This window comes from Erinaceus europaeus, chromosome 8, assembly GCF_950295315.1.
Source record: "Erinaceus europaeus chromosome 8, mEriEur2.1, whole genome shotgun sequence".
Taxonomy (NCBI): domain Eukaryota; kingdom Metazoa; phylum Chordata; class Mammalia; order Eulipotyphla; family Erinaceidae; genus Erinaceus; species Erinaceus europaeus.
In genome coordinates, this window is record NC_080169.1 from 72,230,744 (window position 1) to 72,255,860 (window position 25,117).

The window sequence follows — 25,117 nt, forward strand, 5'->3', positions numbered from 1 at the left end:
GAGAGGGTACTGGGAACCCAATGCACAATGGTGGAAGAGACCCAACTTGGTGGTGGGAATGGCGTGCAGATATCTGTCCCAAAAGGATAAGAAACTGTGCCTATGTGACAAAAATTGTCTTGTAAATCATTATTTTCCTAATAAAACAATTAAAAAAATATATTCTAAAAATTGCTTAGATCAAACCAAACATATATGCAACTCAATTTTTTATCAGACTTCCATTACAAATAATTCATTTTAATATGAAAACTATGACAAAAGTAAAACATTTTTCTGATTTAAAAAAATACCATCATATGGATTTAAAAGCTTGACTGGACAATTAATTTGTATGAACGACCAGATAAACCTCTCACAAGCACACTGTACTTACCAAGTAGGCTTAAAGATGGAAAGTTGACCTATATCTGATCAAACTACTCTGGGCTTTTAAGAAATTATGGTGAGAAGATAAGCATAGACAAGATTCTGATTTTCAGAAACTTTTGTTTATTCTATTTTGCAACTATCATCTTTTAAAACTGTGGCCTTAGGAAAACCTGCTTTGGCAAGCAACTGTAGCAGTTCCTGTGGAGAGGAAGTGAAAAGACTGGGCTTATATACAAGGGCTGCTGGCATGTTCAAAGCGCAGGGGATAGTTCACAGAGCAAAATGTAGTCCTAAGTAAATGGGTTGCAGGCAATTTCAGTGTTAAGATAACATCATTAAGAGTAGAACAGATTGTGCTCAAACCCTGCTGTTTATAATTAACACATTGCTTCCAAATACTCCAGGGCCCCTGGTAAATAGTCTTCTGCTCACATTCACCCAGACCAATCAGAGTATTTTCATCAGATTCCATGCTGGGCCAGCACCTGTCTGGACAAATCCAATACAGCCAAAGAACTCCTCTCCCTGGCCAGCTAAGTAGCTGGATGAACACAGCTTGGCTTAGTCATTGTCACAATGTCCATATGGCTTTGAGGCTTGTTTTCACAAGAAATCATACAAGTATTTTATTATGTCAAAGTTCACCGTCCTATAAACAAAAAAACAGATATGTTAGTATCCTTACCCCCCGAGACTGCTCAGTTTTGTCTGATTATAAGAAACCATACATAATAGTTCACAACTATGGCTAAACAATTCTAAAATGCTATCAAAAGCACTAAAATGAAACGGACATTAATTTCTAAAAATGTTGCTAAGAACAGCTTCTTAAAAGCTTCTCATTCCCATGAAGTCTGTTTTTCTTAAAACTTTTCAACATTCTATATTAAAACTAAATTATAGAACATTAGGATTTCATTTGAAGGCTGTTTGCTTTTTGTCTAATGAGAATAAAGTAATTAGAAATGCAGAAGTACTTATCTTTTTCTTTTGAACAATGTTTATCTCCCAGAACACCTGTTTTTATCATTACATAATGCACAACTCATCTATTCTGATTTGTAGTTCTCATTCTTCTCAGTCTTAATACTGCTTGGCGTGTGTGTATTGTAACTAAATCTGTATGATCCAAGAATATGATACAACAAACAGACTATGAGAATGTATATTTTTATACTGTGATGGCAGGCAGAATATAGCAGGGAGAAAAAGACATATAATTACTTTCCTTTCTCCAAACTCATTCTTCACTATAAATATTCAGACGTGGAGGTTTATTATTTGAATAAATGGTCAAAATAATTAGATATAATGATCTAGAATAAGTATAAAATTAAAGTCTTAAGTATTCAATTCTACAAAAATAATCATGTGAGAAGGGCCTTTTAAAGATTCACTAATTGCATGCTCTTATTTATTAAAGTATCATCAATGCTTTTGTCTATCATCTTGTGATACACTTTAAAAAGATTCTAAGCAAATGATTGGCGTATCAAATATTTTTTAAAATTCAGAATGGGGGGACTGTAGATACTGATGATAAAAACACTTAAAAATAGATCAAATGAGAAGCTATGGCTATTGTGATATCTACTGCTGGACTGAAGAATATGCTGTTCAAGTACAATAGTACCCCTGAAGAAAACAAGATCTTTCTACATGATATAGAAACTGCCCACAACAGTCCTGTTAGCACCAGTAATTATATAACAACTAAAAATAGTTATTCAAATATAAAAAGCAGTCTTACTTCAACCATAAAGGTATGATTATTATATCATAAACCCATTTTTTCCCTCTTTCAACTCTAGAATACTCTAAAAGAATTTAAATCAACAAGACAGTTTTCATATTTTTTAATTTTTTAAAATTTGCTTCCCCTCCTTTTGTTGCCCTTGTTGTTTTATTGTTGTTGTGGTTATTATTATTGTTGTTATTGATATCATTGTTGGATAGGACAGAAAGAAGTGGGGAGAGGAGGGGAAGACAGAGGGGGGGAGAAAAAGACACCTGCAGACCCGCTTCACCGCCTGTCAAGCGACTACCCTGCAGGTGGGGAGCTGGGGGCTCAAACCAGGATCCTTCTCCGTTCCTTGCACTTTGCACCATGTGCACTTAACCCACTGTGCTACCGCCTGACCCCCAACAAGGCAGTTCTAATAACTAACTTCCTTTTTAATCATGATACTAGTTAAAACAATCTTTTAAGAATACCTTTGAAGGAAACAGAGTAGGCCATTATTAATTAAAAGGATAAACAAGTAGTATACTTTGTATGTTTCTCTAGGTACATTTCTCTACAATGACTTTGAGTTTTAAGCTACGAATAAAAAATGAAAAGATAAAGTGGTTTTGCTGGTTGCTTTCATGAGTGTTTTTAAATTGACACTGGATAATAAAAAAATAGTTAAGATGAAGCTAAGACTGAAATAACTTAAAAGTCCAATAGTATGGGACTAGAAGACATTTAACAAAAATATTCTATAGTTATATAAAATGATCAATATGAAAACTTACAATGATATAAGAGGGGAAAGGAAAACAGAGAATTGCAACTTTGTTCTGATAACTAAGAAATACTTTTAATGACTAATACAAGAAAAACACATGAAAAATCCGTTGTGAATTATTAGTACTTATTTAGTTATCTATTTGTGAAACTAATCATAGCATAGTTTCTGCAATAAAATTCTCTTTAACAGAACAAATGGATTTAAAAACATAAAGCAATTTAAATGTATTTATGAAAGTTTCACTACATTCCATTGCTATGCCTTGCTTCTGGGAAGCACTGAAGTAAATTGAGTCATAGAATTAAGTTTTTAATGACATAAAAACAAAAATCAGGACCTGGGAGATAGCTTAATAGTTATGGAAGACTTTCAGGACTGTAGCTCCAGAGGCCCAGGTTCAATCCTTAGCGCCACCATAAGCCTAAAGTAAGTGATGGCCTGGTTTAAAATATATATAAAATGTAAAATTTTTAAAAGCTATCCTGGGGCAGGGGGCCAGGACTTTGTCATATATAAAGACTTGTGCTTGAGCACCCAGCCACTACAAAGGAACATCATGGTGAAATGACTCCCCTGCAGGTGGGGAGCCGGGGGCTCAAACCAGGATCCTTCTGCCGGTCCTTTTGCTTCACGCCATGTGACTTAACCCACTGCACTACCGCCCGACCCCCCCATCCCCCAATTTATATCCAAAATAAATAAACATTAAATACATTGTACAAAATGCATGCTTTTTATGGCTTCAGATATACTTTAGAATAATACAAATACGATAGTTTTTGTATACTATGCATAGACTACCTCAGAGAACTTAAAGAAATTGTTTTCTGAAATAAGCACCTGAAAAAGAAATATATATGTATTTATAGTATTATAGGATATAGTATTGGTGGATATTTGCTTAGGAGTAACTCTTCAACAGAGTTCTAGAATACTTTCATACAAGTAAATTATATGGTACCTATCAAGGGATTTATTGATAATATTGCCTTTCTGGTTTCATTTTACTTTGCTTATTCTTTTACTACATGAAATACTTTCTTGTAAGATATTATTTTATTACATTTTTGCAGTTTGAATTTGGATTTTTAAAAATTTTTTTTAGTTCAGTTCTTAAGACTTGAAATGGTATAGTTGCAATCTTATATTACAATGTCTCCCTTTTGACTAGGAAAGAAAAGCAACTGGGAACTTGGTTACTGTGGGCGTGGCACACCCAGTAGAGTACACACCTTTTCAGGCCCAGGTGCGAACCTCCAGTCCTCACCTACATGGAGGAAACCTGATGAATGGTGGAGCTGTACTGCAAGTGCCTCTCTTTCTCCCCTCTCCTATTTCTGTTTCTATTAGAAATTTTTTAATAAATTGGGTTTGGTGGAATAAAGAATGTTCACGAGGACATGCCTCTGCTAAACACACTGCTATGCCCACCCCAAGAGCTAAGCACTGACTATAAAGCACAATATAGTAAATGTTAGATGAATAAATGAAGAATCTTATCTGATGCTTTAACTTCCTCCTAAATACTACACATACTGTAATCACACATATATCCCACTGTATTGGAAAGTGTCCTTGATTAAAGTCATAAATGGCTACTATTAAGTTAGATAGATTCTGCTTGATTTCTTGGCTACTGACAATTTTGGCCATACTACATTCCCCTTAAGTCTGCTATGTACAAGTTTATGGATGCGTGCACAGTATTCTGCTTTTTAAAAAATGTAATAGCTGAGGGGAGATGGGCGGTAGCGCAGCGTGTTAAGCACATTGGTGTGAAGCGCAAGGAGACCAGTTCGAGCCCTGGCTCCCAAACTGTAGGGGGGTCGCTTCACAAGCGGTGAAGCAGGTCTGCAGCTGTCTATCTTTCTCTCCCCCCCGTCTTTCCCATCTCTCTCCATTTTACTCTGTCCCATATAATAATGACGATATCAATAACAACAACAACTACAACAACAATAAAAAAAGACAACAAGGGCAACAAAAGGGAAAATTTAAAAAAATGTAATTGCTGGTAGCTAGGTGGTAACACACCAGGTTAAGCACACAGAGAACAAAGTGCAAGGATCCTCGTTTGAGACCCGGCTCTCCAAGGGCTGCTTCACAGGTGGTGAAGCAGGTTTTCAGGCGTCTAGCTTTCTTTCCCCTTCTATATCTTCCCCTCTCCTCCCCTCCCCTCCCCTCCCCTCTTAGTTTCTCACTGTCCTATCAAAAAAAAAAATGTAATTGTCACCAGGGTTATCACTGGGGCACAGTGCCTACATGAATCCCTTGTTCCTGGCAGCCATCTTTTCCTTTCATTTTATTAAACAGAGAGAAATTGAAAAGGGAGGGTGAAGGAGACACCTGCAGCACTTCCTTCACTGCTTGTGAAGCTTCCCCCTGCAGATGGGAACCAGGGGTTTAAACAAGGGTACTTGGACATGGTAACCAGGAGCATGGCTCAGCTCCTACATAAGTGTTCTTTTTTTAAAAAAAGAATATACATGTTTTCCCTTATTATGAACATTTAAATTGTGTCCTGCAATCTGACTGTTCTCTATTTCAAGTGTATGGAATCAGGTCTACCTACATCTCTCCGGCCCCAGCACCCTCTTCCCAAGACTTCACAGGGGCTTTGTGCCTGCCAAGACTCTACTGCTTCCAGTGGAATCTTTTTTCTTTTTAGTGTATGAAAAACAAGGAGAGAAAGAGAGAAGAGAGATACCACAGTACTATTTCACTAGTAGAGACGCTTTCCCTTTACACGGTGCTCCTATGTGGCAGACAAGGCTTAAACCTCAGGCCTCAGTGCATGGTAAAGCGAGCACACTACTCAGTAAGCTCCCGCCCTACATCCCTCACACATCTTCTTTGGTACTTGCTTTAGGGATTGCCTCTCCAGTAAGTCTTGAATTTGATATGAAACTCAGTTCTTTTTTTTTGCCTCCAGGGTTATCACTGGGGCTTGGTGCCTGCACTATGAATCCACTGCTCCTAGAGGCCATTTTTCCCATTTTGTTGCCCATGTTATAGTTGTTATTGTTATTGTTGTTGGATAGGACAGAGAGGAATCGAGAGAGGAGTGGAAGACAGGAGAAGAGAAAGACACCTGCAGTCCTGCTTCACGACTTGCAAAGCGACCCCGTGTAGGTGGGGACCTGGGAGCTCGAACCGGGATCCTTACACCAGCCCTTGCACTTCACGCCATGTGAGCTTAACCCGCTGTGCTACTGTCCAGCCCCCTGAAACTCAGTTTCTACCTCCCCTAAAATCACATCCACAATGACCCCCTTTTATCTAAAAATTTATGGCTAAGTTATCATAAGAAAATAGGCAACTTTTAGTTCCTTTTTTAAATATCTATTTTTATTAATTTTTTATTAACTGATTTAATATTGATTCACAAAATTGTAAGATAACAGGTGTATAATTCCACACCTTTTCCACCATAGAATTCTATGTCCCCACTCCCCTCTACTGGAAACTGCATTTGTTCTCCCTAGATTATAGATATGGGTTGACTATTATATATGTATATATGGCAACTTTTATTTCTTTTAGCATACCCTACATTTAAAACACTGTATTAAGTTTGAAGATGTGGTAGTCAATGATTAGCACAAACAGCCCATGTTTTTACCGTCTTAAAACTATACAGAAAGATGAGTTCTAGTTATTGGGTTAATTTATTAAAGCCACGATAGGTATTAGGAACAGAAAATGGAACCTGTATAACTATATGTGGTATGTGAGGTGGGGTGGTTGTGGTAGTCACAATATAGATGAGAAGGTGCCTTCAAGGGATAGTTACATTTGAAGCAGTTAGCCACGTAAAGAGGAGACTGTCAAGTGCTGATCATGCGAGGTGAGAAATAGAAACGTGAATTCAAAGAATGAGGAAGAAACAAAGTGGCTGAAATACAAATACCCATGGGAGAAGACATGTGTTCCAGATGTGGTTGAGCATAATGGAAGGAGGCAGGTCATTATGGCTTGCAGACAATTTTAAAGATTCTGTTTGAATCTTTAAAGGGTTATAGGAATCTACAGAAGACTTTGAAGTAGTAAGTTGGTACCAGATCTTTACAAGATCATTCTGGTTATAGAGTAGACAACAAATAAGAAGAGAATAAAATAGGCAGAAGACCAATTAGAAGATGACCAGAGAAGAGGTGATGGTTGCTTGGCCTAGAATAGCAGTAGCACAAAGTAAACTCATTAGGTGCAACTGAGCTAATGTCTGAGGTACTGGGAATGTGGATGAGAGAAATAACAAGAATGACTTCCAGGACTCATGTCCTATATAAGATGGCAGTGCGTAGTGCTAATCACTAAACTAGGAATGAGTGAACATTGAAAGAAGCCACAGCCATATCTTTCTTAGCTTTGTTGGCATATGTATAGAAGTTAAAATTTCCAGCATTAAGTTTTGCAAAGGTATTAATTATAGCAGAGGCAAATCTAACCTAAAAAGAAAAAAAGGCACGGTACATAAATAAATTACTGGAATTTTCAAGCACCAGGTTCTGAGTTCTACCCCAGCCAAAGTGATGCTCTGGCTTTCTCTCTCTCTCATGAGAAGTAAATAAATATTTTTTGTAAAGGTCTTGTCTTTAAACATTGAAAACTTATTAATATAGAGTGATGAATGTTTGAGAGATGGATACAGTTAAATCTGCCTAATTAAAAAAAGAAGTCAAGTCTCAAAAACCAGTTACATCTACAGATCAGATGAAAATAATGAGCCTCAGCAAGAAACCGGGCAAAGAATAAAGAAGGGCAAACAAGGGTGGAATCCTGGTCTCTAGAGAAATACTGTTCAGTGTCACTGAGAAGACAAACTGGTGAGTAAAGGTGGCTCTAGGGGAGTGGAGAAGATGGTACCCAGGTCACAGCTGGAAGAATCCACCTTAGACAGGAAGAGAGGGATACTCTACTGAAAAAGGAAAGAAAGAACATGACAGCAAGGTTAGTAGCTGAGAAAATTCTCAATAGCTGGCTTCAATTTTCTTCTGTGAAACACAACAAAGCTAAATAGTGAATATAAACATTGAGATTTATGATTCAAGTTGATAATCTCGGTGGAAAGTTTACCTGTGAATTTTGTGCTCTTCAGTATATAAGGTGGGAAGGCAGGGAAGCTGGCAGAAAATAATTACTTCAAAAGAGAATAGAGAAATAGAAGCAGATTGCACATTTCTCAAAGCCCATTATTATTCCAATAGTGCTGGGGGCACTAAGAATCTGGAAGTGGCAAGGCAAAGAAAGAATGACACTGAAATAGCCTCTAACCCCAAGGGTTTCAGAAAATAAGCAGCCACTACTAAATCCAGGTCCAGGGGAAGTAGTCTCCCCTGGGAAGAGTAATATTTTCATTAAGGTAACAAGGAAGAATATTACTCCCCAGAGAAAGGAGGGAAGAGACAATAACAAGGCAAACTTCAGAGCTCCTAGGATCTACGGTAAAATTCCATCTTCGTAGTTCTTTTATTCACATTTGAGGCAGTAAAATGAAATGTACTTTTGAATATATATTTAATATCATTGACACTGTGGATTAAGTAATAGTAAATTCAGTTTGGGCTACTGTATATCCATTGATTAGAAATTTACAAACCTCTATCTAATACAATATGATGTCAGAGCACAATTCAAATTAGAGTATGTAGCGTCATGACATGTATAGCAATGACAAATTCCTTGAAGTATGCTTCACTCAGAAGTTAAGCCTCTGATAAAGGCTACTGGATATAATTTTTAAAAAACATCATTGCTTAAATAGTAATTTGTTTTGTCATACTGGGCACACTTTAAGATCCTGTTCAACTTCTTCTGTACAAAACTGTTCATTTTTTTTTTTTATCATAATGATACATTTCAAAACTCACATTTCAGGCTAGGAGATAGTATGCCTGGTACAGCAAATGCTTTGCATGCTGGAGGCCCTAGATTCAAGTCCTGGCACCTGATGGGCAGACCATGAATGCTGGTGCAGTGCTCTTATATTTCTCCTAAGTTTTTCCTGTATTACCTCTCCCCTCACCCCATTCTTAAAAAAAAAAAAAAAAAAAAAGCCACCCAGAATAGACAGTTCTGTTGGGGAGGCTGTTCAAGCACAAGGATGAGTTCATTGCTAGCACTACATTAAACAAAAATACCCTCTCATTTTATATATGTGAATCTAAATGTCATCAACATGTCATAAATAGCTGCACCAAAAATGGAACTTTTAACTAAGAAGTTGCCTTGCTAACCTGTGTAATCTGAACTTTTAAGACGTTATAAAACCCACTTGGAAGAAATCTTTAAATACAAACCCATACCAAGTATCATTTTTGAGCTGAATAAATAGGTTTTTGGATATATATTAATACATTTGAATCTATGCAAATAGTTCCATGTTTAATTTTTTAAAGGATACTAAAACAGAATATTCATATTTTAAAAGACTAGCAAAGAACTTTCTTACTCAGCCTAACAGTCTGCACACAGATACACTCCTTTCATGCAGTTCTGACAGATCATTATCCTGATACAACCATGAGATGAGGTCATTTACTCATTCATATAAATGGTTTTAACATTTTCCATAGCAGTAACTATACCTCTTTGTGAGAAGATGCATTACATTTTTAGACAGTGCTCATTTTGATAGACACACTTTCTTCCCTAGAACTTCTAATGTTCTAGAATTACTCAGAATTAGTTTCATCTACTTTGCACATGACAGCCCCTGAAATATTTGAGACAGTTACTATATGCCTGCTCCATATCCTCTCTCACACCTCACCCATCAGGAACAATGTGACATATTCCTCCTCTTACCCTCTCAGCATGTACCACTTGTCAATGTCCCTCTTTTAAAAAACTTCAAACTCCACATGACACACTAGATTTGATCTCTCAATGGCAAAGTAGACCTATTACATCCTTTGAGTTAGACAGTGAATTTCTATCAGTGTTATCTAAATTGGGATTAAAAAAAAAAAAAAAACCCTTATAGTCAACTAAAACACTTCAGACTTAAGTCTCTCTCACACTGGTTTAATGCATAATTTTTGTAGTCAGCTGTTCATTAAATCCTGTCTACTACTAGAATATTATTGCTGTCTTTATGCCCCCTAACTCTTAAGACAGAGTGAGATAGAGAAGCAAAGAGAGTGAAAGAAAGAAACCAAAGCACAAGCACTGAAGTATCCTTCAATGAAGTGGAAGGCTGGGCTAGAACCTGGTCTGTATACATGGCAAAGCAGTGCACCATCCAAGTGAGATATTTTGTCAACCCCTATTACTCCATTATATTAAGGTAGCTCAAAATATTGTTCTTTGTGATCAAATAAATTAATTTCCTAATTTCACAACATTTGTTAATATGATAAGAGGGTTTTTCTACAGTGAAGCATATTAATTCTTGGTACTTAATGATCTTTTCTTGTTTAAATGACCAATGATATTACATTAGGAAGAGCAGTAATTTTTACATTTGGTGTATTTTTTATATAATTCAATACGCTTTACATTAACAATTATTTTATACTTACCTAGCAATAGATCTGATGAAGTCTAATGATACTGTGCATTTGTATTTTGGTCCATCAAGTTGATCATCATGGCCAACCAGGGTTAACAGCTGAAGTGTGACTAGAGAAGAAATCTAAAAATAAGAAAGCATTTTTTGAAAATGTTTTAATGAGATTATCAGATGTCTCTTTTCCCCCCTGGAACATTATATAGCTCTTGAAATAAATAACTGAGACCACAAGATATTTACAAAGAATATTCTGAAATATATATATATATATATATATATATGTATATATATATATATATATATATATACATATATATATATATATATACACACACACATGCAAATAGGTACTTATGCTTAGAATCTGAGTTGCAAACTAGCAGTCTAAAAAAAATTCCATTAGAGACATCTTTGCTCCCTTAATGGCTACAAGAAATTATTACTACCCTTAAAGACGAAAACTAAAACAAATTCCTTCTCATAAACATAATATGGAACGTCTCACTAAATATTTCAGATTATCAAAATTACACTCCTTGAGAAGTTAAAGGTGAATCTGGGAATTTTTTAGAGTTGGGTAGCCAATCAGATAAGAGATAAGAAATATATCAGATATGGATTTATTAGTCTTTCTTAAAAACTGATTACCAATCGACAAAATTATTTCACTAAGTATATTAAAAGTAAAGTAACTGCTGCAAACTAAAGGAAAAAATTTAAATCTACATACATGCTATTTTTAAAAGCTACATCTAAAACAGAATAATATGTGAAAAAGTCTAAGGACAGAATGGTGAATATATGAATACTAATGAAAAAGAATAAAGAAGATGTAAGTGCTGGGCAACGGTATACCCAGTTGAGCGTACATGTTACAATGAGCCATGACCTGGGTTCAAGACCCAGCCCCCATCTGTAGGAGGAAAGTTCTGCAATTGGTGAAGCAATGCTGCAGGTGTCTCTGACTCTCCCTCTCTATTATTTCCCCCCTTCCAATTTGTCTTAATCCAATAAAACAAAACCAAAATATAACTAAAAGAGAATAATTGAAGGTATTCACTTAATAACAAAATGCAGGCCCTAAACCCATCTCTTATGAGTTGCTTGAGATTTTTACTATGAAGGAAAGTGAAACAGAACAGGATGGACAACTAAGGAATGATGGAAGTATAGTTACTAATATGCTAACTACTAATATGTTAACAGTCAAGACAAAGTATTGGTCCAACCAATGTGAAAAAAAAGTCTAGAGGTTACTCAGAATACTAGAAATGAACCTATCCTATCACTTGACCATTTCTCTCCTGCTTTCATTTACACCTATGTTCATAGCAGCAAAATTGTAACAGTTAAAACTTGGAAGCAACCCAAATGCCCCCCAAATGATGAGTTAAGAAAGCTGTGAAATATGTACACAATGGATTATCACTTTGTTGTTCAAACTGATGATGGCATCTCCTTTGCCTAATCTTGGATGAATATCAAAAGGATGATGTTAAATGAAATAAGCCAAAAAGAGAAAGACGAGCGCTGGATGATTTCATTCACAGGTAATACTTAAGAAAGAAGGAAAGGGGGGCCGGGCAGTAGCACAGCAGATTAAGTGCAAAGGGCAAGGACTTGTGTGAGGATCCTGGTTCAAGACCCTGGCTCCCTACCTGCAAGGGGGGGGTCACGTCACAAGCAGTGAAGCAGGTCTGCAGGTGTCTGACTTCCCCTCCTCTCTCAATTTCTCTCTGTCCTATCTGGCAATAACAACAATGACAACAACAATAACAATAATAACAAGAGCAACAAAATGGAAAAAATGGCCTCCAGGAGAAGTGGATTCATAGTGCAGTCACCTAGCCCCAGTGATAACCCTGGAGGCAAAAGAAAAAAAGAAAGAAAGAAAGAAAGAAAGAAAGAAAGAAAGAAAGAAAGAAAGAAAGAAAGAAAGGAAGGAAGGAAGGAAGGAAGGATAGGAGGGAGGAAGGGAGGAAGAAAGAAAGAAAGAAAGGAAGAAAAAAAGAAAGAAAGAAAGAAAGAAAGAGAACACAGGCTGAAACTTGAACTAGACATGGTGTACTCCACCAAAATACAAGACTCTAGGGAAGGGAGGGAGTGGAGAAGGCATTGGGATTTTCTGCAGATACCTATCATGGGGAGATGAGAAACTGTACCCATGTATCAACAACTGTACTGTAAACAATTAAAATCCCTCCCAATAAAATCTGGAAACAGACAAAACAGGCAGGAATCTTGATGAGAAAGGTCTCAAATTTTAATGAATAGCCAGCTATATAAGAAAGAATTATTATAGTCTCCTATGGCAAACTATATTTTTAATTTCAAATGAATCTCAGTTTTCCTGAGATTCATTTGTAAGAGTAAGTAATAACAGTCATTTGAAATATACATATGATATCCCTATATTAACAAGTATAGGGAGGTTTCTTAGTTTTTTCTTCTAGTATAGAAAATAAAATTACCTTTTACTTTGCCACTGGCTTTTCTCATAATTTTTCTTATAACTATTAGTTTCCTGTGATCCAAATACTTTCAATTCTTTAGCCCAGACTGCATGCCAAATTACTTTCTTTTATATCTCTTACTAGAATCATAAGTACATTGCTAATCTAGTTCAGAGTTCAAATATATTTTATTGGGTTATTGGAAAAATCAAGACATACTCTTGTTTTTTTATGCAAAAATGTCATAACTTTCTCCCAACAACCCACTAATACACAATTTAATTTTTTACTACTTTACCACATTAGTTATAATCAATTTCCAAGTGTAGTTAAGCTGGAGCAGGTAGTCTGTTGAGTCCTTTTCATTTCTACCAGAATTCCATGGGCAAATCATGTAAATTATGCAAAATGTAGCAGCCAAAACACTAATAAGATCACTGTTCAGTTTTTTTAGGGGTGTGGTGAGGTGGTTGTCTGATTTATAAAAAGCTAATACATGAAAAATCTAAACCTAAATAAAATAGGATGTGATTAATCACATTTTAAAATAATTCCAGAGAATTTTTATTCTTTATCTTTTCAAGAGAAACAAAATAACTTGAAAATTTAGAACATAACATAAAGCAGTATACAAATATACAAATAATATAAAAGTATCTTGTCATTTTACTAAAAATACCATAAGGGTAAAGTGGAAGAAATCAAGCCTAAAGATTGACTGATTCAACATTTTAACCACTAGCACATTAATTTACAACTAAATGAAAACTTTTGGAAAAAATAAATACTTGCAAAATTATGTCTATATGTGTGAAAGTATAAGCACACTTTCATCCTCATTGTTCTATCTTTAAAATCATCTATTTTTTATTTTCGATATTCCAATATTCATGAATCTCTTTGGAACTCCTTCTAGGTACTATGAATTCTAAGAATGAAGTTTTGGGGAATGGGCAGTGGCACACCTGATTGAGAGCACACATTACCATGAAGAAGGATCCTGGTTCAAGCCCAGGTCCCCACTTGCAGGGAAACTTCTGTGAGTGGTGAAACAGTGCTGCTGGTGTCTCTCTATCCCCCCCGCCCCCATCTTCCTCTGTTCTACCAATTAAAACAAACAAAATGAAGTTTTAGAAAAAAAAATTTTTTTTATTTACTGCAAGGGGAGGGGACAAATGGTTCAAAGTACAATCATTGGCACATGAGTGCAATCTGTCATCTCCCTGTACTAGGCACATACAGAATGCTCTCACCACTGACTTGGGTCTTTTTCCACCACCACTGATAAACTTCTTTGCCCAACTTTAAATGTTCATTATAATACAATGAAGTTTCACCTCTAGGCAAGCATTAATCATAGAAACTTTGTTATGATTAGTGGGAATGAGGCAGAAATCTATGGATAATAAAGAATCAGAACCAGATTTATAGTGGTATCTTCAGTATTGCATGTGCAAAGGTAGAGACAGTCATTTCTATTTGCTGTAGCAGCCAATGATTCAAAAACAAATTTATTATTGAAAGAAAATAGATACATAGAATTCATTCCTATTAGGATTTAGAGGACAGGAAATAACTTAGAATAATACTGGTTTCAGCAAAAAACAAATTGAAATAATTTGCAGCCTATGTAAGTACTGTCTCAGAAGGATTTAATCTTTGTTGGGGGAAAAGCTCTCTAAATAATAATGGTAAAATGTGTGTATACTCTGAAATATTTTTAAACACTTGTCAAATTTACAGAAGACATCTCATGCTTTTTAGCTTTGAATTAGTCTGGAACATATTTCATAAACACATACTAATAGAGTTTATTATATAGCAGGGTTTGATGAAGATAGTAATTTTTAAAGATTTATTTATCCATTAATGAGAAAGAGAGAAAGAATCAGAGTATCAAGCAGGTACATATGATGTTGGAGATCAAACTTGGGACCTCAATACTTTATTTACTGTGCTACCTCCTAGGCTGAGAGAACTAACTAAAAAAAAAAAAAAAAGTGCAGGAATACTTCTGTCCAGAAAGAAAGAAGGCATATTTTTTTACTTCTATTCTTCCCTGTAAGTGCAACTATAAATCTAGGAAATTACAGTTGCAGCAACCAAAGGAGTATTTTGAGAGTGGAAAGAGAAAGACAGACTGCCTCGGTATGAAGGAAAGGAAGAGTGATATAGAGGCAGGAAGTTTTATGATTTCCCAATCCAACAACATAAGGAGGGTTATCATCTTCCACCTCCCAGTTTAGAACAGGAAGCCTGGCAAAACAGGACTGGTAATTGTGGACACCCTGAATGACAAAACTATCCAAATTAGGACTAAAGACTGTCTCCAGCATACCTGTATTAAAGTCACAGCTGAATTAAGCTCTTCAAACAAAAAAGAAATAATAAAAGGAAGCATTAGCATGAAGGAGGAACAACAACAGGAAGATCAGAAACTGGATCAAATACACCATCTACTCATGGGTTTTCTGTATCATATTGATTAAAAATAGTGAGCACAACCTAATATTGAAGGCAGTGATAATGGTTGAGAGAGAGAGCACACCAGGTATGTGGAGACATGGGTTTGAAGCCCAGTATCACATGGAAACACCATGGACAGGACCAGGGTGGGCTCCAGATACTGGATCTGTGCTATACTGTGGCATTTTATTTCACCTTTCTGTCTCTGTTTCTCTCTCTCTCTCTCTATCTGATATAAATAGAATAAAAGTCAGCCTGGGAGCAGTAAAATTGTGCATGAAAGAGCACCAGTGTCACACTATAACCAGTGAGGTATCTTTCTGGCCCAAAGAACTTGAATAGAAGTAAGGCTGCCACAATATGAAGGAAATGGGAAGAAAAAGAAGAAAAAAAGCTGATACCATGCATAAAATTAAACATTTGGCAACTGCGCTCAAACATTTTATTCCAGAGAACTAAATGTTGACACTTCAAGTTAAACAAATATTCCCCCCAAATAATTACTGAATAAATATGTTCATAAAAGACACTATATTTTAGAGGGTTTGAGAAAGACCAATGGAATAAATTTTACCTTAAAATATTTAAATTCTTACAAAGTTACATAAATCTACTCAGAAATAAAACAACAACAACAACAACAAAACTTTGATGTGACCCTTATCAGGATTATAAAAGAAACTACCTATACAAGACTGCATAAAGTGCGCAAGTCAAGAATTTTGATTAGTTCAATACTGACATGCATGGGGAAGGGCTACATGAGTATATAGATTTTCCTATTGAAATCCAGCAAGTTATTACTTGTGGCTGTCACAAGAAGGGTTTGCTAATCATTGCTTTCATGTTGTTAGCCCAAGAAGGCCTCACAAAAATACTATAGTTCTTTGACTAGGACAATTTATCACCTGTCTCAAGCACAGGTGAATTATAGATAAACTACTTTAATATAAATCCCAATCTAAGTGTTCTACTTATTCCCAAATTCTACTTTCATATCTATATTTTTTTTAATGAAAAGAGCTTTTTTTCTTGTCTGTTTCTCTGAGTAAAGAAAAAAAATCAACTGTATTTTAAACATATCAAAAGCAAAAATGCTTCAGTGTATTATTAATTAGTGTAAATAAAATTTTCAGCTAGCCTATCAGTATTGGAAATCTAAAGCTCAACCCCTCACTTTACAGAAGAGAAAAAAGGTATCATGAAAGGATGACTGGCATTTCCATCACTCATTAGTCACTCCAAAAACACCTTATATATTGAGACAGTCTAGCACAAGTGTCAAAATTATTTAGTACAAAAGACCCAAGAAGAAAGTACAATACATATACCATGCTAAAGATTTATTAGAAAACATTTTAGACTTGTAACTCGTAAACTTCAAATTAAACATTTACATTAAATAATGTATTTAACATAAAATGTTCAGTCAAAATAACACATATTGGTTCCTGATGAATATAATAACATAAGGTGGTTTATCAAGACTATGTCTCCTGTAATAAATATCCCATCAGCATTTTTATCTTTTCTCTTAAATTTTTTAAAAATTCTTGAGAATGATATCTATATCTATATATATGTGTGTGTGTGTGTATATATATATGTATATATATATATACATATATGTAAACTAATATTCACTCAGGATATATAGCAAAGGATGTGGGAAAAATTGAGTGAGAGAAGAAAATGCTATGGGAACAAGTGAATATCAAAACTGCAGGTAATTAGTGGGGTATGAATTAAAATTTATTGATTTCAGGCTCTACAGAATAAATATATAGCCACTAAATAGGTATATATCTACAGACTGCAGATGTAGACACTTTTATTTCTTCACTCATCACAACAATCCCACCATGGATGGGCCCTATAATAAAAACCTTTGTTCTAAATGAAGAAACAACTATAGAAAGGTTTGTAAATGTTTAAGGTCAATAAACTATGAACTTGAGTAAAATCTCACTCCAACACTTATATTCCTTAGAAAACTCTAGATATGGAGCTGCTGCCGAATATGGAGAACAAATCACTTTAGTCCGGCAGACTATGTAAGGAATGCTTTATAGAAGATGGCAATGAAAAGGGAAAATATACAAAATATTAGCTTTGAAACTGTTCTACGCTGAAAAGTGCCTACTATGAAGATGCTGCAGCTTAGCTCTTTTGGTGGTGGGAATGGAGTTTATGTACACTACTAGTAAAGTGTAGTCATATAAACCACTACTTAATTAATATGAGAGGGGGGAAATTAATTGTCTCAAAGTTTTTAAAACACAGACTGAGTCTTCTTAATATATAGGCTGTGTATTTGATACATGGACTCTCTCAAAAGCCTAGACCAAGTAGATTAGAGGCAACCAGTGGCACAGCTATTTACAAGACACTGGGTACTGTACAGCAAACCCTAACAAAAGGACTTTTCAAAGTTAACCCAATTACCAAATAATGTGATGATAACATTAACTATCCATTGTCTTTATGAACCCTAAGACAGCAGGAACCTCACATCTCCACTATAGAGCCTATATTTCTCCCAGTCCTGGAAACTTAGGATAGGGCCCATTTCCCCACATGCATCTCCCAATCCGTATCAAATAATAACGCAACGATTGCCACCTCAACATGCTTCAGCTCAGACTGTGTCCAGAGACTTCAGGTGTGGAATGACAACCCTTCAGCTTCATTACTTGGGTGAGACCTTTCCTCTCACAGTATTCTCTAATTCCATCCCGGGTGGATCACTTTCTAACAAAGTCCCAAAACCTAGATATAGACCAGGTTCCAGGAGATAGAGCATATGTTCACACGTATCCATAAACAAGTACAAAATATATACCTGAAAGCAGAAGTACACTAGAGTTTGCAGGTAGTACCCCGCCCCCCAACACTTCCTCTCCACTATAACCTTTGGGTCTATGATTGCTCAACAATTTGTTTGGCTTTGTATGTTAACTCTCTTTTCAGCCAACAGGTTCCAGATGCCACCAGGATGCCGGCTAGGCTTCCCTGGACTGAAGACCCCACCAATGTGTCCTGGAGCTCCGCTTCCCCAGAGACCTACCCTACCTGGTAAAGAGAGAGGCAGACTGGGAGTATGGACCGACCAGTCAACATCCATGTTCAGCGGGGAAGCAATTACAGAAGCCAGACCTTCTACCTTCTGCAACCCACAAGGACCCTGGGTCCATGCTCCCAGAGGGATAGAGACTGGGAAAGCTATCAGGGGAGGGGGTGGGATATGGAGTTTGGCTGGTGGGAATTGTGTGGAGTTGAACCTCTTCTACCCTACGGTTTTGTTAATTTATCCTTTCTTAAATAAAAAATAAATTTAAAAAAAAAGGAAACCAACAGAGTACATACTACAAACTAACTGGGGGAAAAAAAGTGAAATTATAACAGAAAGAATAAAATAAGTCAGTGCCCTGACCCAGAATATAGATTACAGACTCACCTTGAGAATTAACAATCAATAATTCTGTGAATAGAATGCAAAGGATTTGATTTCACTTAAGTAAAATATTAATGTGGCATTAACCTACTGACATTTTTGCTTTTCATAGAACGTTAAATATAAAATTACTTTTTTTTTCCTTCTGCACTGCTGGTGGGAATATAAATTGGTCCAGCCTCTGTGGAGAGCAGTCTAGAGAACTCTCTCAAGGCTAGACATGGACCTACCATATGACCCAGTAATTCCTCTCCTGGGGATATACCCCAAGGACTCCCTAATACCCAACCGAAAAGATATGTGTACACCTATGTTCATAGCAGCACAATTCGTAATAGCTAAAACCTGGAAGCAACCCAGGTGCCCAACAGCAGATGAGTGGCTGAGAAAGCTGTGGTATATATACACAATGGAATACTATGCAGCTATTAAGAACAATGAACCCACCTTCTCTGACCCATCTTGGATGGAGCTAGAAGGAATTGTGTTAACTGAGTTAAGTCAGAAAGATAAAGATGAGTATGGGATGATGTCACTCATCAACAGAAGTTGAGAAGAACAGAAAGGGAAACTAAAAGCAAGATTTGACTAAATCTGGAGTAGGGCACCAAAGTAAAAACCCTGGGGTGAGGGTGAGGGTAGATATTCTGGGCGGCAGGAGCAGGTGGTGGGTGGGATGGGACACAATCTTTTGGTGGTAGGAATGGTGTTTATGTACACTCCTATTAATTTGTAGTCATATAAATCACTAATTAATATGAGGGGAAAAATTGATCGTATGTCTCAATAAAGCACAGACTGAGTCTTTTTTAATACATAGGCTAAGTCTTTGATATGTTGACTCAAAAGCCTAGACCAGGGAGAACAGAAGCAACAGATTGCACAGCTATATGCAATAATGTCAAAGGACATAAATTATGGTGATTGATGTTGGGTATGATACAGCAAATCCGAACAAAGGGATTTTTCAAAGTTAACCCAATTGCCAAATAATGTGATTATAACAATAACTATCTAGTGTCTTCTTTAACCCTAAGACAGCAGGAACTTCAAATTTCCCCTACAGAGCTTATATTTCCCCCAAAGGGTGGGGCACACTTTCCTGCATGCTTCTCTCAACTCATACCAAATAATATTGCATCCGCTGATCCCTACCTAATCAATGCAACAAGTACCACCTCAGCATGCTTCACTTCAGACTGTGTCCAGAGACTTCAGGTGTGGAATGTCAACCTTTCACCTTCATTACTTGGGTGAGACCTTTGTTTTCATAGGATTCTCTAATGCCATTCCAGGTGGTTCACTTCCTAACAAAGTCACAAAACCTAGATATAGACCATGTCCCGTGAGATAGAGCATATGTTTACATGTATCCATAAATTAGGGGAAAATATATACCTGAAAGCAAAAGTACACAATAGCTGTAGTGAGTCAGTATAAAGTTCATAATGAAATAGTATCTAATTAGACTTAGATGCCCTTCTCACCTACTTCCTATTACACTTCCCTCACTCACTCCAAAGCTAACCTTAGCAAAACAAGGACTGCAAAAGCTGAATAAGGGCAAGAGATTGGCATATTTTAAAGATGACTCCTTAGTCACTATCAGGCCACCCAATCAGCTGGGGTCCTAGTCAGGGAGTCCTGAGATTCTCAAACAGACATGATGGGCCTAGACCTCAAATAAATCCCTTTCTCCATTGTTACCAGTCATATCTATCAAGAACAACAAAATAGACCCCTTTGTGGGCCCTCCATAGGACCTTGCCCTCAATGTGGATCAACAATGGTAGAGAATGTTCCATCCTCCGAAGGGAGGATTGACAACATACTCTATGCTACACCAAGGAAGATAGGTCGATATTGGGCAGCTTGGAATGTTCCTACTCATGACCACAGAATGTGAGCTCAGATCTACAGGGATGCAAAGGTCACATAGGCTCCTAAGTTGAATATGGGCCCAGACCAAATCAAATCAATGGTGTTTACAGTCAGCAATATTTATACCCCTTTCCCACATTAGGGAGCTACTCTCTTCCTTGATCCAGCTTTCTGTCCCCTTTCCAGCCATGACATCATCTCCCCAGACAATAACTTGAATCTACCTGCATATCAGATTTCAGGCTCAGATAAAAAAAACAAACAAAAACTAGTATAGCCAGAGGCACTTTGGAATATAACTAAAATAGGCCTAGTAGCTATCTACAAAATGGAGGACCCCCCCAACACTTCATCTGCACTGTTCCAGCTTTTAGGTCCATGATTGTTTAAAAATTTGTTTGGCTTTGTATGCTAACTCTCTTTTCAGCCACCAGGTTCCAGATGCTACCATGATGCCAACCAGACTTCCCTGGATAGACAACCTCACCAATGTGTCCTGGAGCTCCGCTTCCCCGAGCCCCACCCTACTAGGAAAAGAGAGAGCAGACTGGGAGTATGGATCGACCAGTCAACGCCAATGTTCAGCACGGAAGGAATTACAGAAGCCAGACCTTTCACCTTCTGCATCCCACAATGACCCTGGGTCCATACTCCCAGAGGGATAAAGAATAGGAAAGCTATCGGGGGAGGGGATGGGATATGGAGATCGGGTGGTGGAAATTGTGTGGAGTTGTACCCCTCTTATCCTATGGTTTTATTAATGTCTCCTTTTTATAAATAAATAAATAAATGAAAAAATTGCTTTTTTTTAAGATTCTCCTATTTCGGATTTTATTTCAGATAAAAATTTCAGGATATTCTGGGATACAAAATTAGCATTAATTTTCTATTAAGTTGGTGCACTCTTTTAAATTTATTTTATTGTATATAAATCTCTAAATTGAAGCAACACATGCAAAAACATTATTAAATACACACTGGTTTACAGTATAGTATTTAACACACAGGAAACACAAAATGAATCTTTTTAATATATAGGCTGTGTATTTGATATGCGGACCCTCTCAAAAGCCTAGACCAAGTAGATTAGAAGCATCCAATAGCACAGCTATATACAAGATACTGGATACTGTACAGCAAACCATAACAAAAGGACTTTTCAAAGTTAACCCAATTACCAAATAATGTGATGATAACATTAACTACCAATTGTCTTTTTGAACCCTAAGACAGCAGGAACCTCACATCTCCACTATAGAGCCCCTACTTCCCCCAGTCCTGGAACCCTTGGATAGGGCCCACTTTCCCGTATGCATCTCCCAATCCATACCAAATAATATTGCATCCGCCTATCACAACCTAACCAACGCAACGATTGCCACTTCAACATGCTTCACCTCAGACTGTGTTCAGAGACGTCACGTGTGGAATGACAACCCTTCAGCTTCATTACTCGGGTGAGACCTTTCCTTTTATAGTACACTCTAATTTCAGCTCAGGTGGTTCACTTTCTAACAAAGTCCCATAACCTAGATATACACCAGTTTCTGTGAGAGAGAGCTTATGTTCACATGTATCCATAAACTACTGCAAAATATATACCTGAAAGCAGAAGTACACTAGAGTTTGCAGTGAGTACCTCCCTAACACTTCCTCTCCACTATTCCAAGCTTGGGATCCATGATTGCTCAACAAATTGTTTGGCTTCGTATGTTAACTCTCTTTTCAATCACCAGGTTCCAGATGCCACCAGGATGCTGGCCAGGCTTCCCTGGATTGAAGACCCCACCAATGTGTCCTGGAGCTCAGCTTCCCCAGAGACACACCTTACTAGGGAGAGAGGCAGACTGGGAGTATGGACTGACCAGTCAACACCCATGTTCAGCGGGGAAGCAATTACAGAAGCCAGACCTTCTACCTTCTGCAACCCTCAATGACCCTGGGTCCATGCTCCCAGAGGGACAGAGAATGGGAAAGCTATCATGGGAGGGGGTGGGTTATGGAGATTGGGTGGTGGGAATTGTGTGGAGTTGTACCCCAACTACCTTATGGTTTTGTTCATTAATCCTTTCTTAAATAAAAAATTTTTTAAAAAAAGTTAACAGTAAAAGTTAAGAACTCTACCTCTGTTTTATTTATGCTTTCATTGATGGCTCCTCAAAACAAAAATTCTGGGGCTTAGTACTCAGCTTAAAAATAAATCTAAGGGGACCATATTCCCCAACCCCTCTGCTTTAGCAGCATACTGACACAATTAAAGGAATTTATGCGATCTTAAAATAATAATGTTTAAAATTTACTTTATCTTAAAATGATCTAAAAAAAATCAAAGTGAACCTTTCCCCCCCCCATGACTGAGGCATTCACACAAAAAGAAATAGGAAACCTTATACATAGAAATTTTATACCTAATATAGGACTATGCCATATTTGCTTAGTTTTTGCTGTCTACTATTATGTTCTTTGTTCTCTTTCATGTAGGAGATGTGCTGGTTATTTATGTCTTAACAATAGGAGTTCATGTACCACAGTGAGGACTTTTTTCTCTTAATCTGAGAGGCAGTCACTAACAAGCTGCAGCTGGAAGTGCTTAATGTTAAAACAGTGTGAACCTGTTCCTGGGCTAATAATCTATGTTCTTCTGCCAACAAAAGAAAATCAATTTACAACTGTAATTAATTTTTAACATGCTCATTATTTTTAAACTTTCACAGGTTAGTATGTATGTCGACTTGTGAAATACTTTTTAAAACTTTTACTAAAGCAGCACTACAATCTGAAACATTACATTTTTAAAAAAATAAATTAACTTACCATGTGATATGTCAGTATATGATCTGTACAACCCAAAAAGCACTGAATTTGATCTACATTCAAATGATTTCATAGCTTACTTGCATAAGGCACATACAAGAGAGTTCAACTTATATTTTTACAATACACAAGTTAGAAGTGACAAGTATTACAATGGGAGACAAATACTGTCAAAGCTACCAAAATCATTACCTCAATGTTCTATTACTTTAAGAAAATGAAAAGCATAATGGCTTGCTACTCTTCAAGTAAACTAAGACAAATAAAATGTGGCATGTGTTCATACAGAAAGCAACTAAAGATAGCACTTCTAACCTCTGGTACTTCTTCAGCACAAATACTGGAAACCTGTAGTACCTAGAAAGAATGCGCTTAGAAGCATGGCAAGTCACTAACTCATGAAGTCATTAACTCATGAGTGAATTTCATGTTCAAGGCACTGTGTAAGAGGCAAAAAGAAAAAAAAAGTCCAACTGCTCAAATAATGTGAAGTATGAGGAGAGATAAACATGTATAAACTGGTAATGAAAATGTAAATGTTGTGTTTGTCACTGCCAGGCCTTTATTGCTCTAGTGTGATTGTTTTTCCAACAGAGCGTGAAAGCTATCATAGTGCTGACACTTCCTCAGTGCACTGAGAGCTGGGCTTGAACCTGGTTGAACGCATGACAAAGCAGGTGCACTATACAGGTATGCATCTCGCTGGCCCAGTTATAACATATTTATAAGTATAAATATGTTTACATATATGTGTATATATGTGACCTTATATGTGTATACATGTGTACGTGTACATACACAAATATATTTATCATATAACAGATAAGACATATATTACAGAGAATAAAATGACTGAGATGGGAGAGACAAAATGTAGATTTGTTGGATTCATCTGAAGGCAAGTGAGGGAGCATTAAATAGAGTTCAGTAGTGATAAGGTAACAGCATATATGAAACTACATACAAAAAAATAATCTGCCTATAAGAGGTAACAGCTTAATGTGAATGGTGTATAACGTGAATGAAGGAAGTGGCAGGAAACAAGAGTTAATCTGCAAAGAGCCTTAAAGAAATGCTTGGTAGACCTGGCTCTGTAGCTGAGTGGCAACTCATCTAATAGAGCACAGTCTAGCATGTGCAAGAACCCAGGTTCAAGTCCCTGGCCATCACATGGGTATGCCTGCATAGGAGGGAAGGAGTAGTGTTGCAGTGACTCTCATTTTATCTATTCCTCCATCTCTCTCTCTCTCTCCCCCCATCTCTCATCTGCTAGGACCAATGGAGCTGTATAGTCAACATACCCCAGGGATGACCCAGGTGGAAAAAAGAACTGAAAACAGAAAATAGGATTAAATTAATTTTTTTTCCATTTCCCCCCCCCCCTTTTTGTTGCCCTTATTGTTGTAGCCTCGTTGTGGTTATTATTATTGCCATTGTTGATGTTGTTCATTGTTGGATAGGACAGAGAGAAATGGAGAGAGGAGGGGAAGACAGAGAGGGGGAGAGAAAGATAGATACCTGTAGACCTGCATCACTGCCTGTGAAGCGACTCCCCTGCAGGTGGGAAGCCGGGGGCTCGAACTGGGATCCTTACGCCGGTCCCTGCGCTTTGCGCCACATGCACTTAACCCACTGCACCACCGCCCGACCC

General features: G+C 36.9%; 1 protein-coding gene across 3 annotated transcripts in view; it reads right to left on the reverse strand.

Annotated features, from left to right (window-relative positions):
• Positions 1–469: 469 nt before the first annotated feature.
• The window catches only part of ORC5 (origin recognition complex subunit 5), a 70,179-nt gene continuing 45,531 nt past the window's right edge, over positions 470–25,117 (reverse strand). For all 3 annotated transcript variants that reach the window (XM_060196370.1, XM_007532674.3, XM_060196371.1), the window contains 2 exons: positions 10,409–10,521; positions 470–1,021 (listed from right to left, as the gene is read on the reverse strand). In XM_060196370.1, the coding sequence (XP_060052353.1) occupies positions 976–1,021; positions 10,409–10,521 (159 nt within the window). In that variant the 3' untranslated portion in view covers positions 470–975. The remainder of the gene's footprint in view (positions 1,022–10,408; positions 10,522–25,117) is intronic.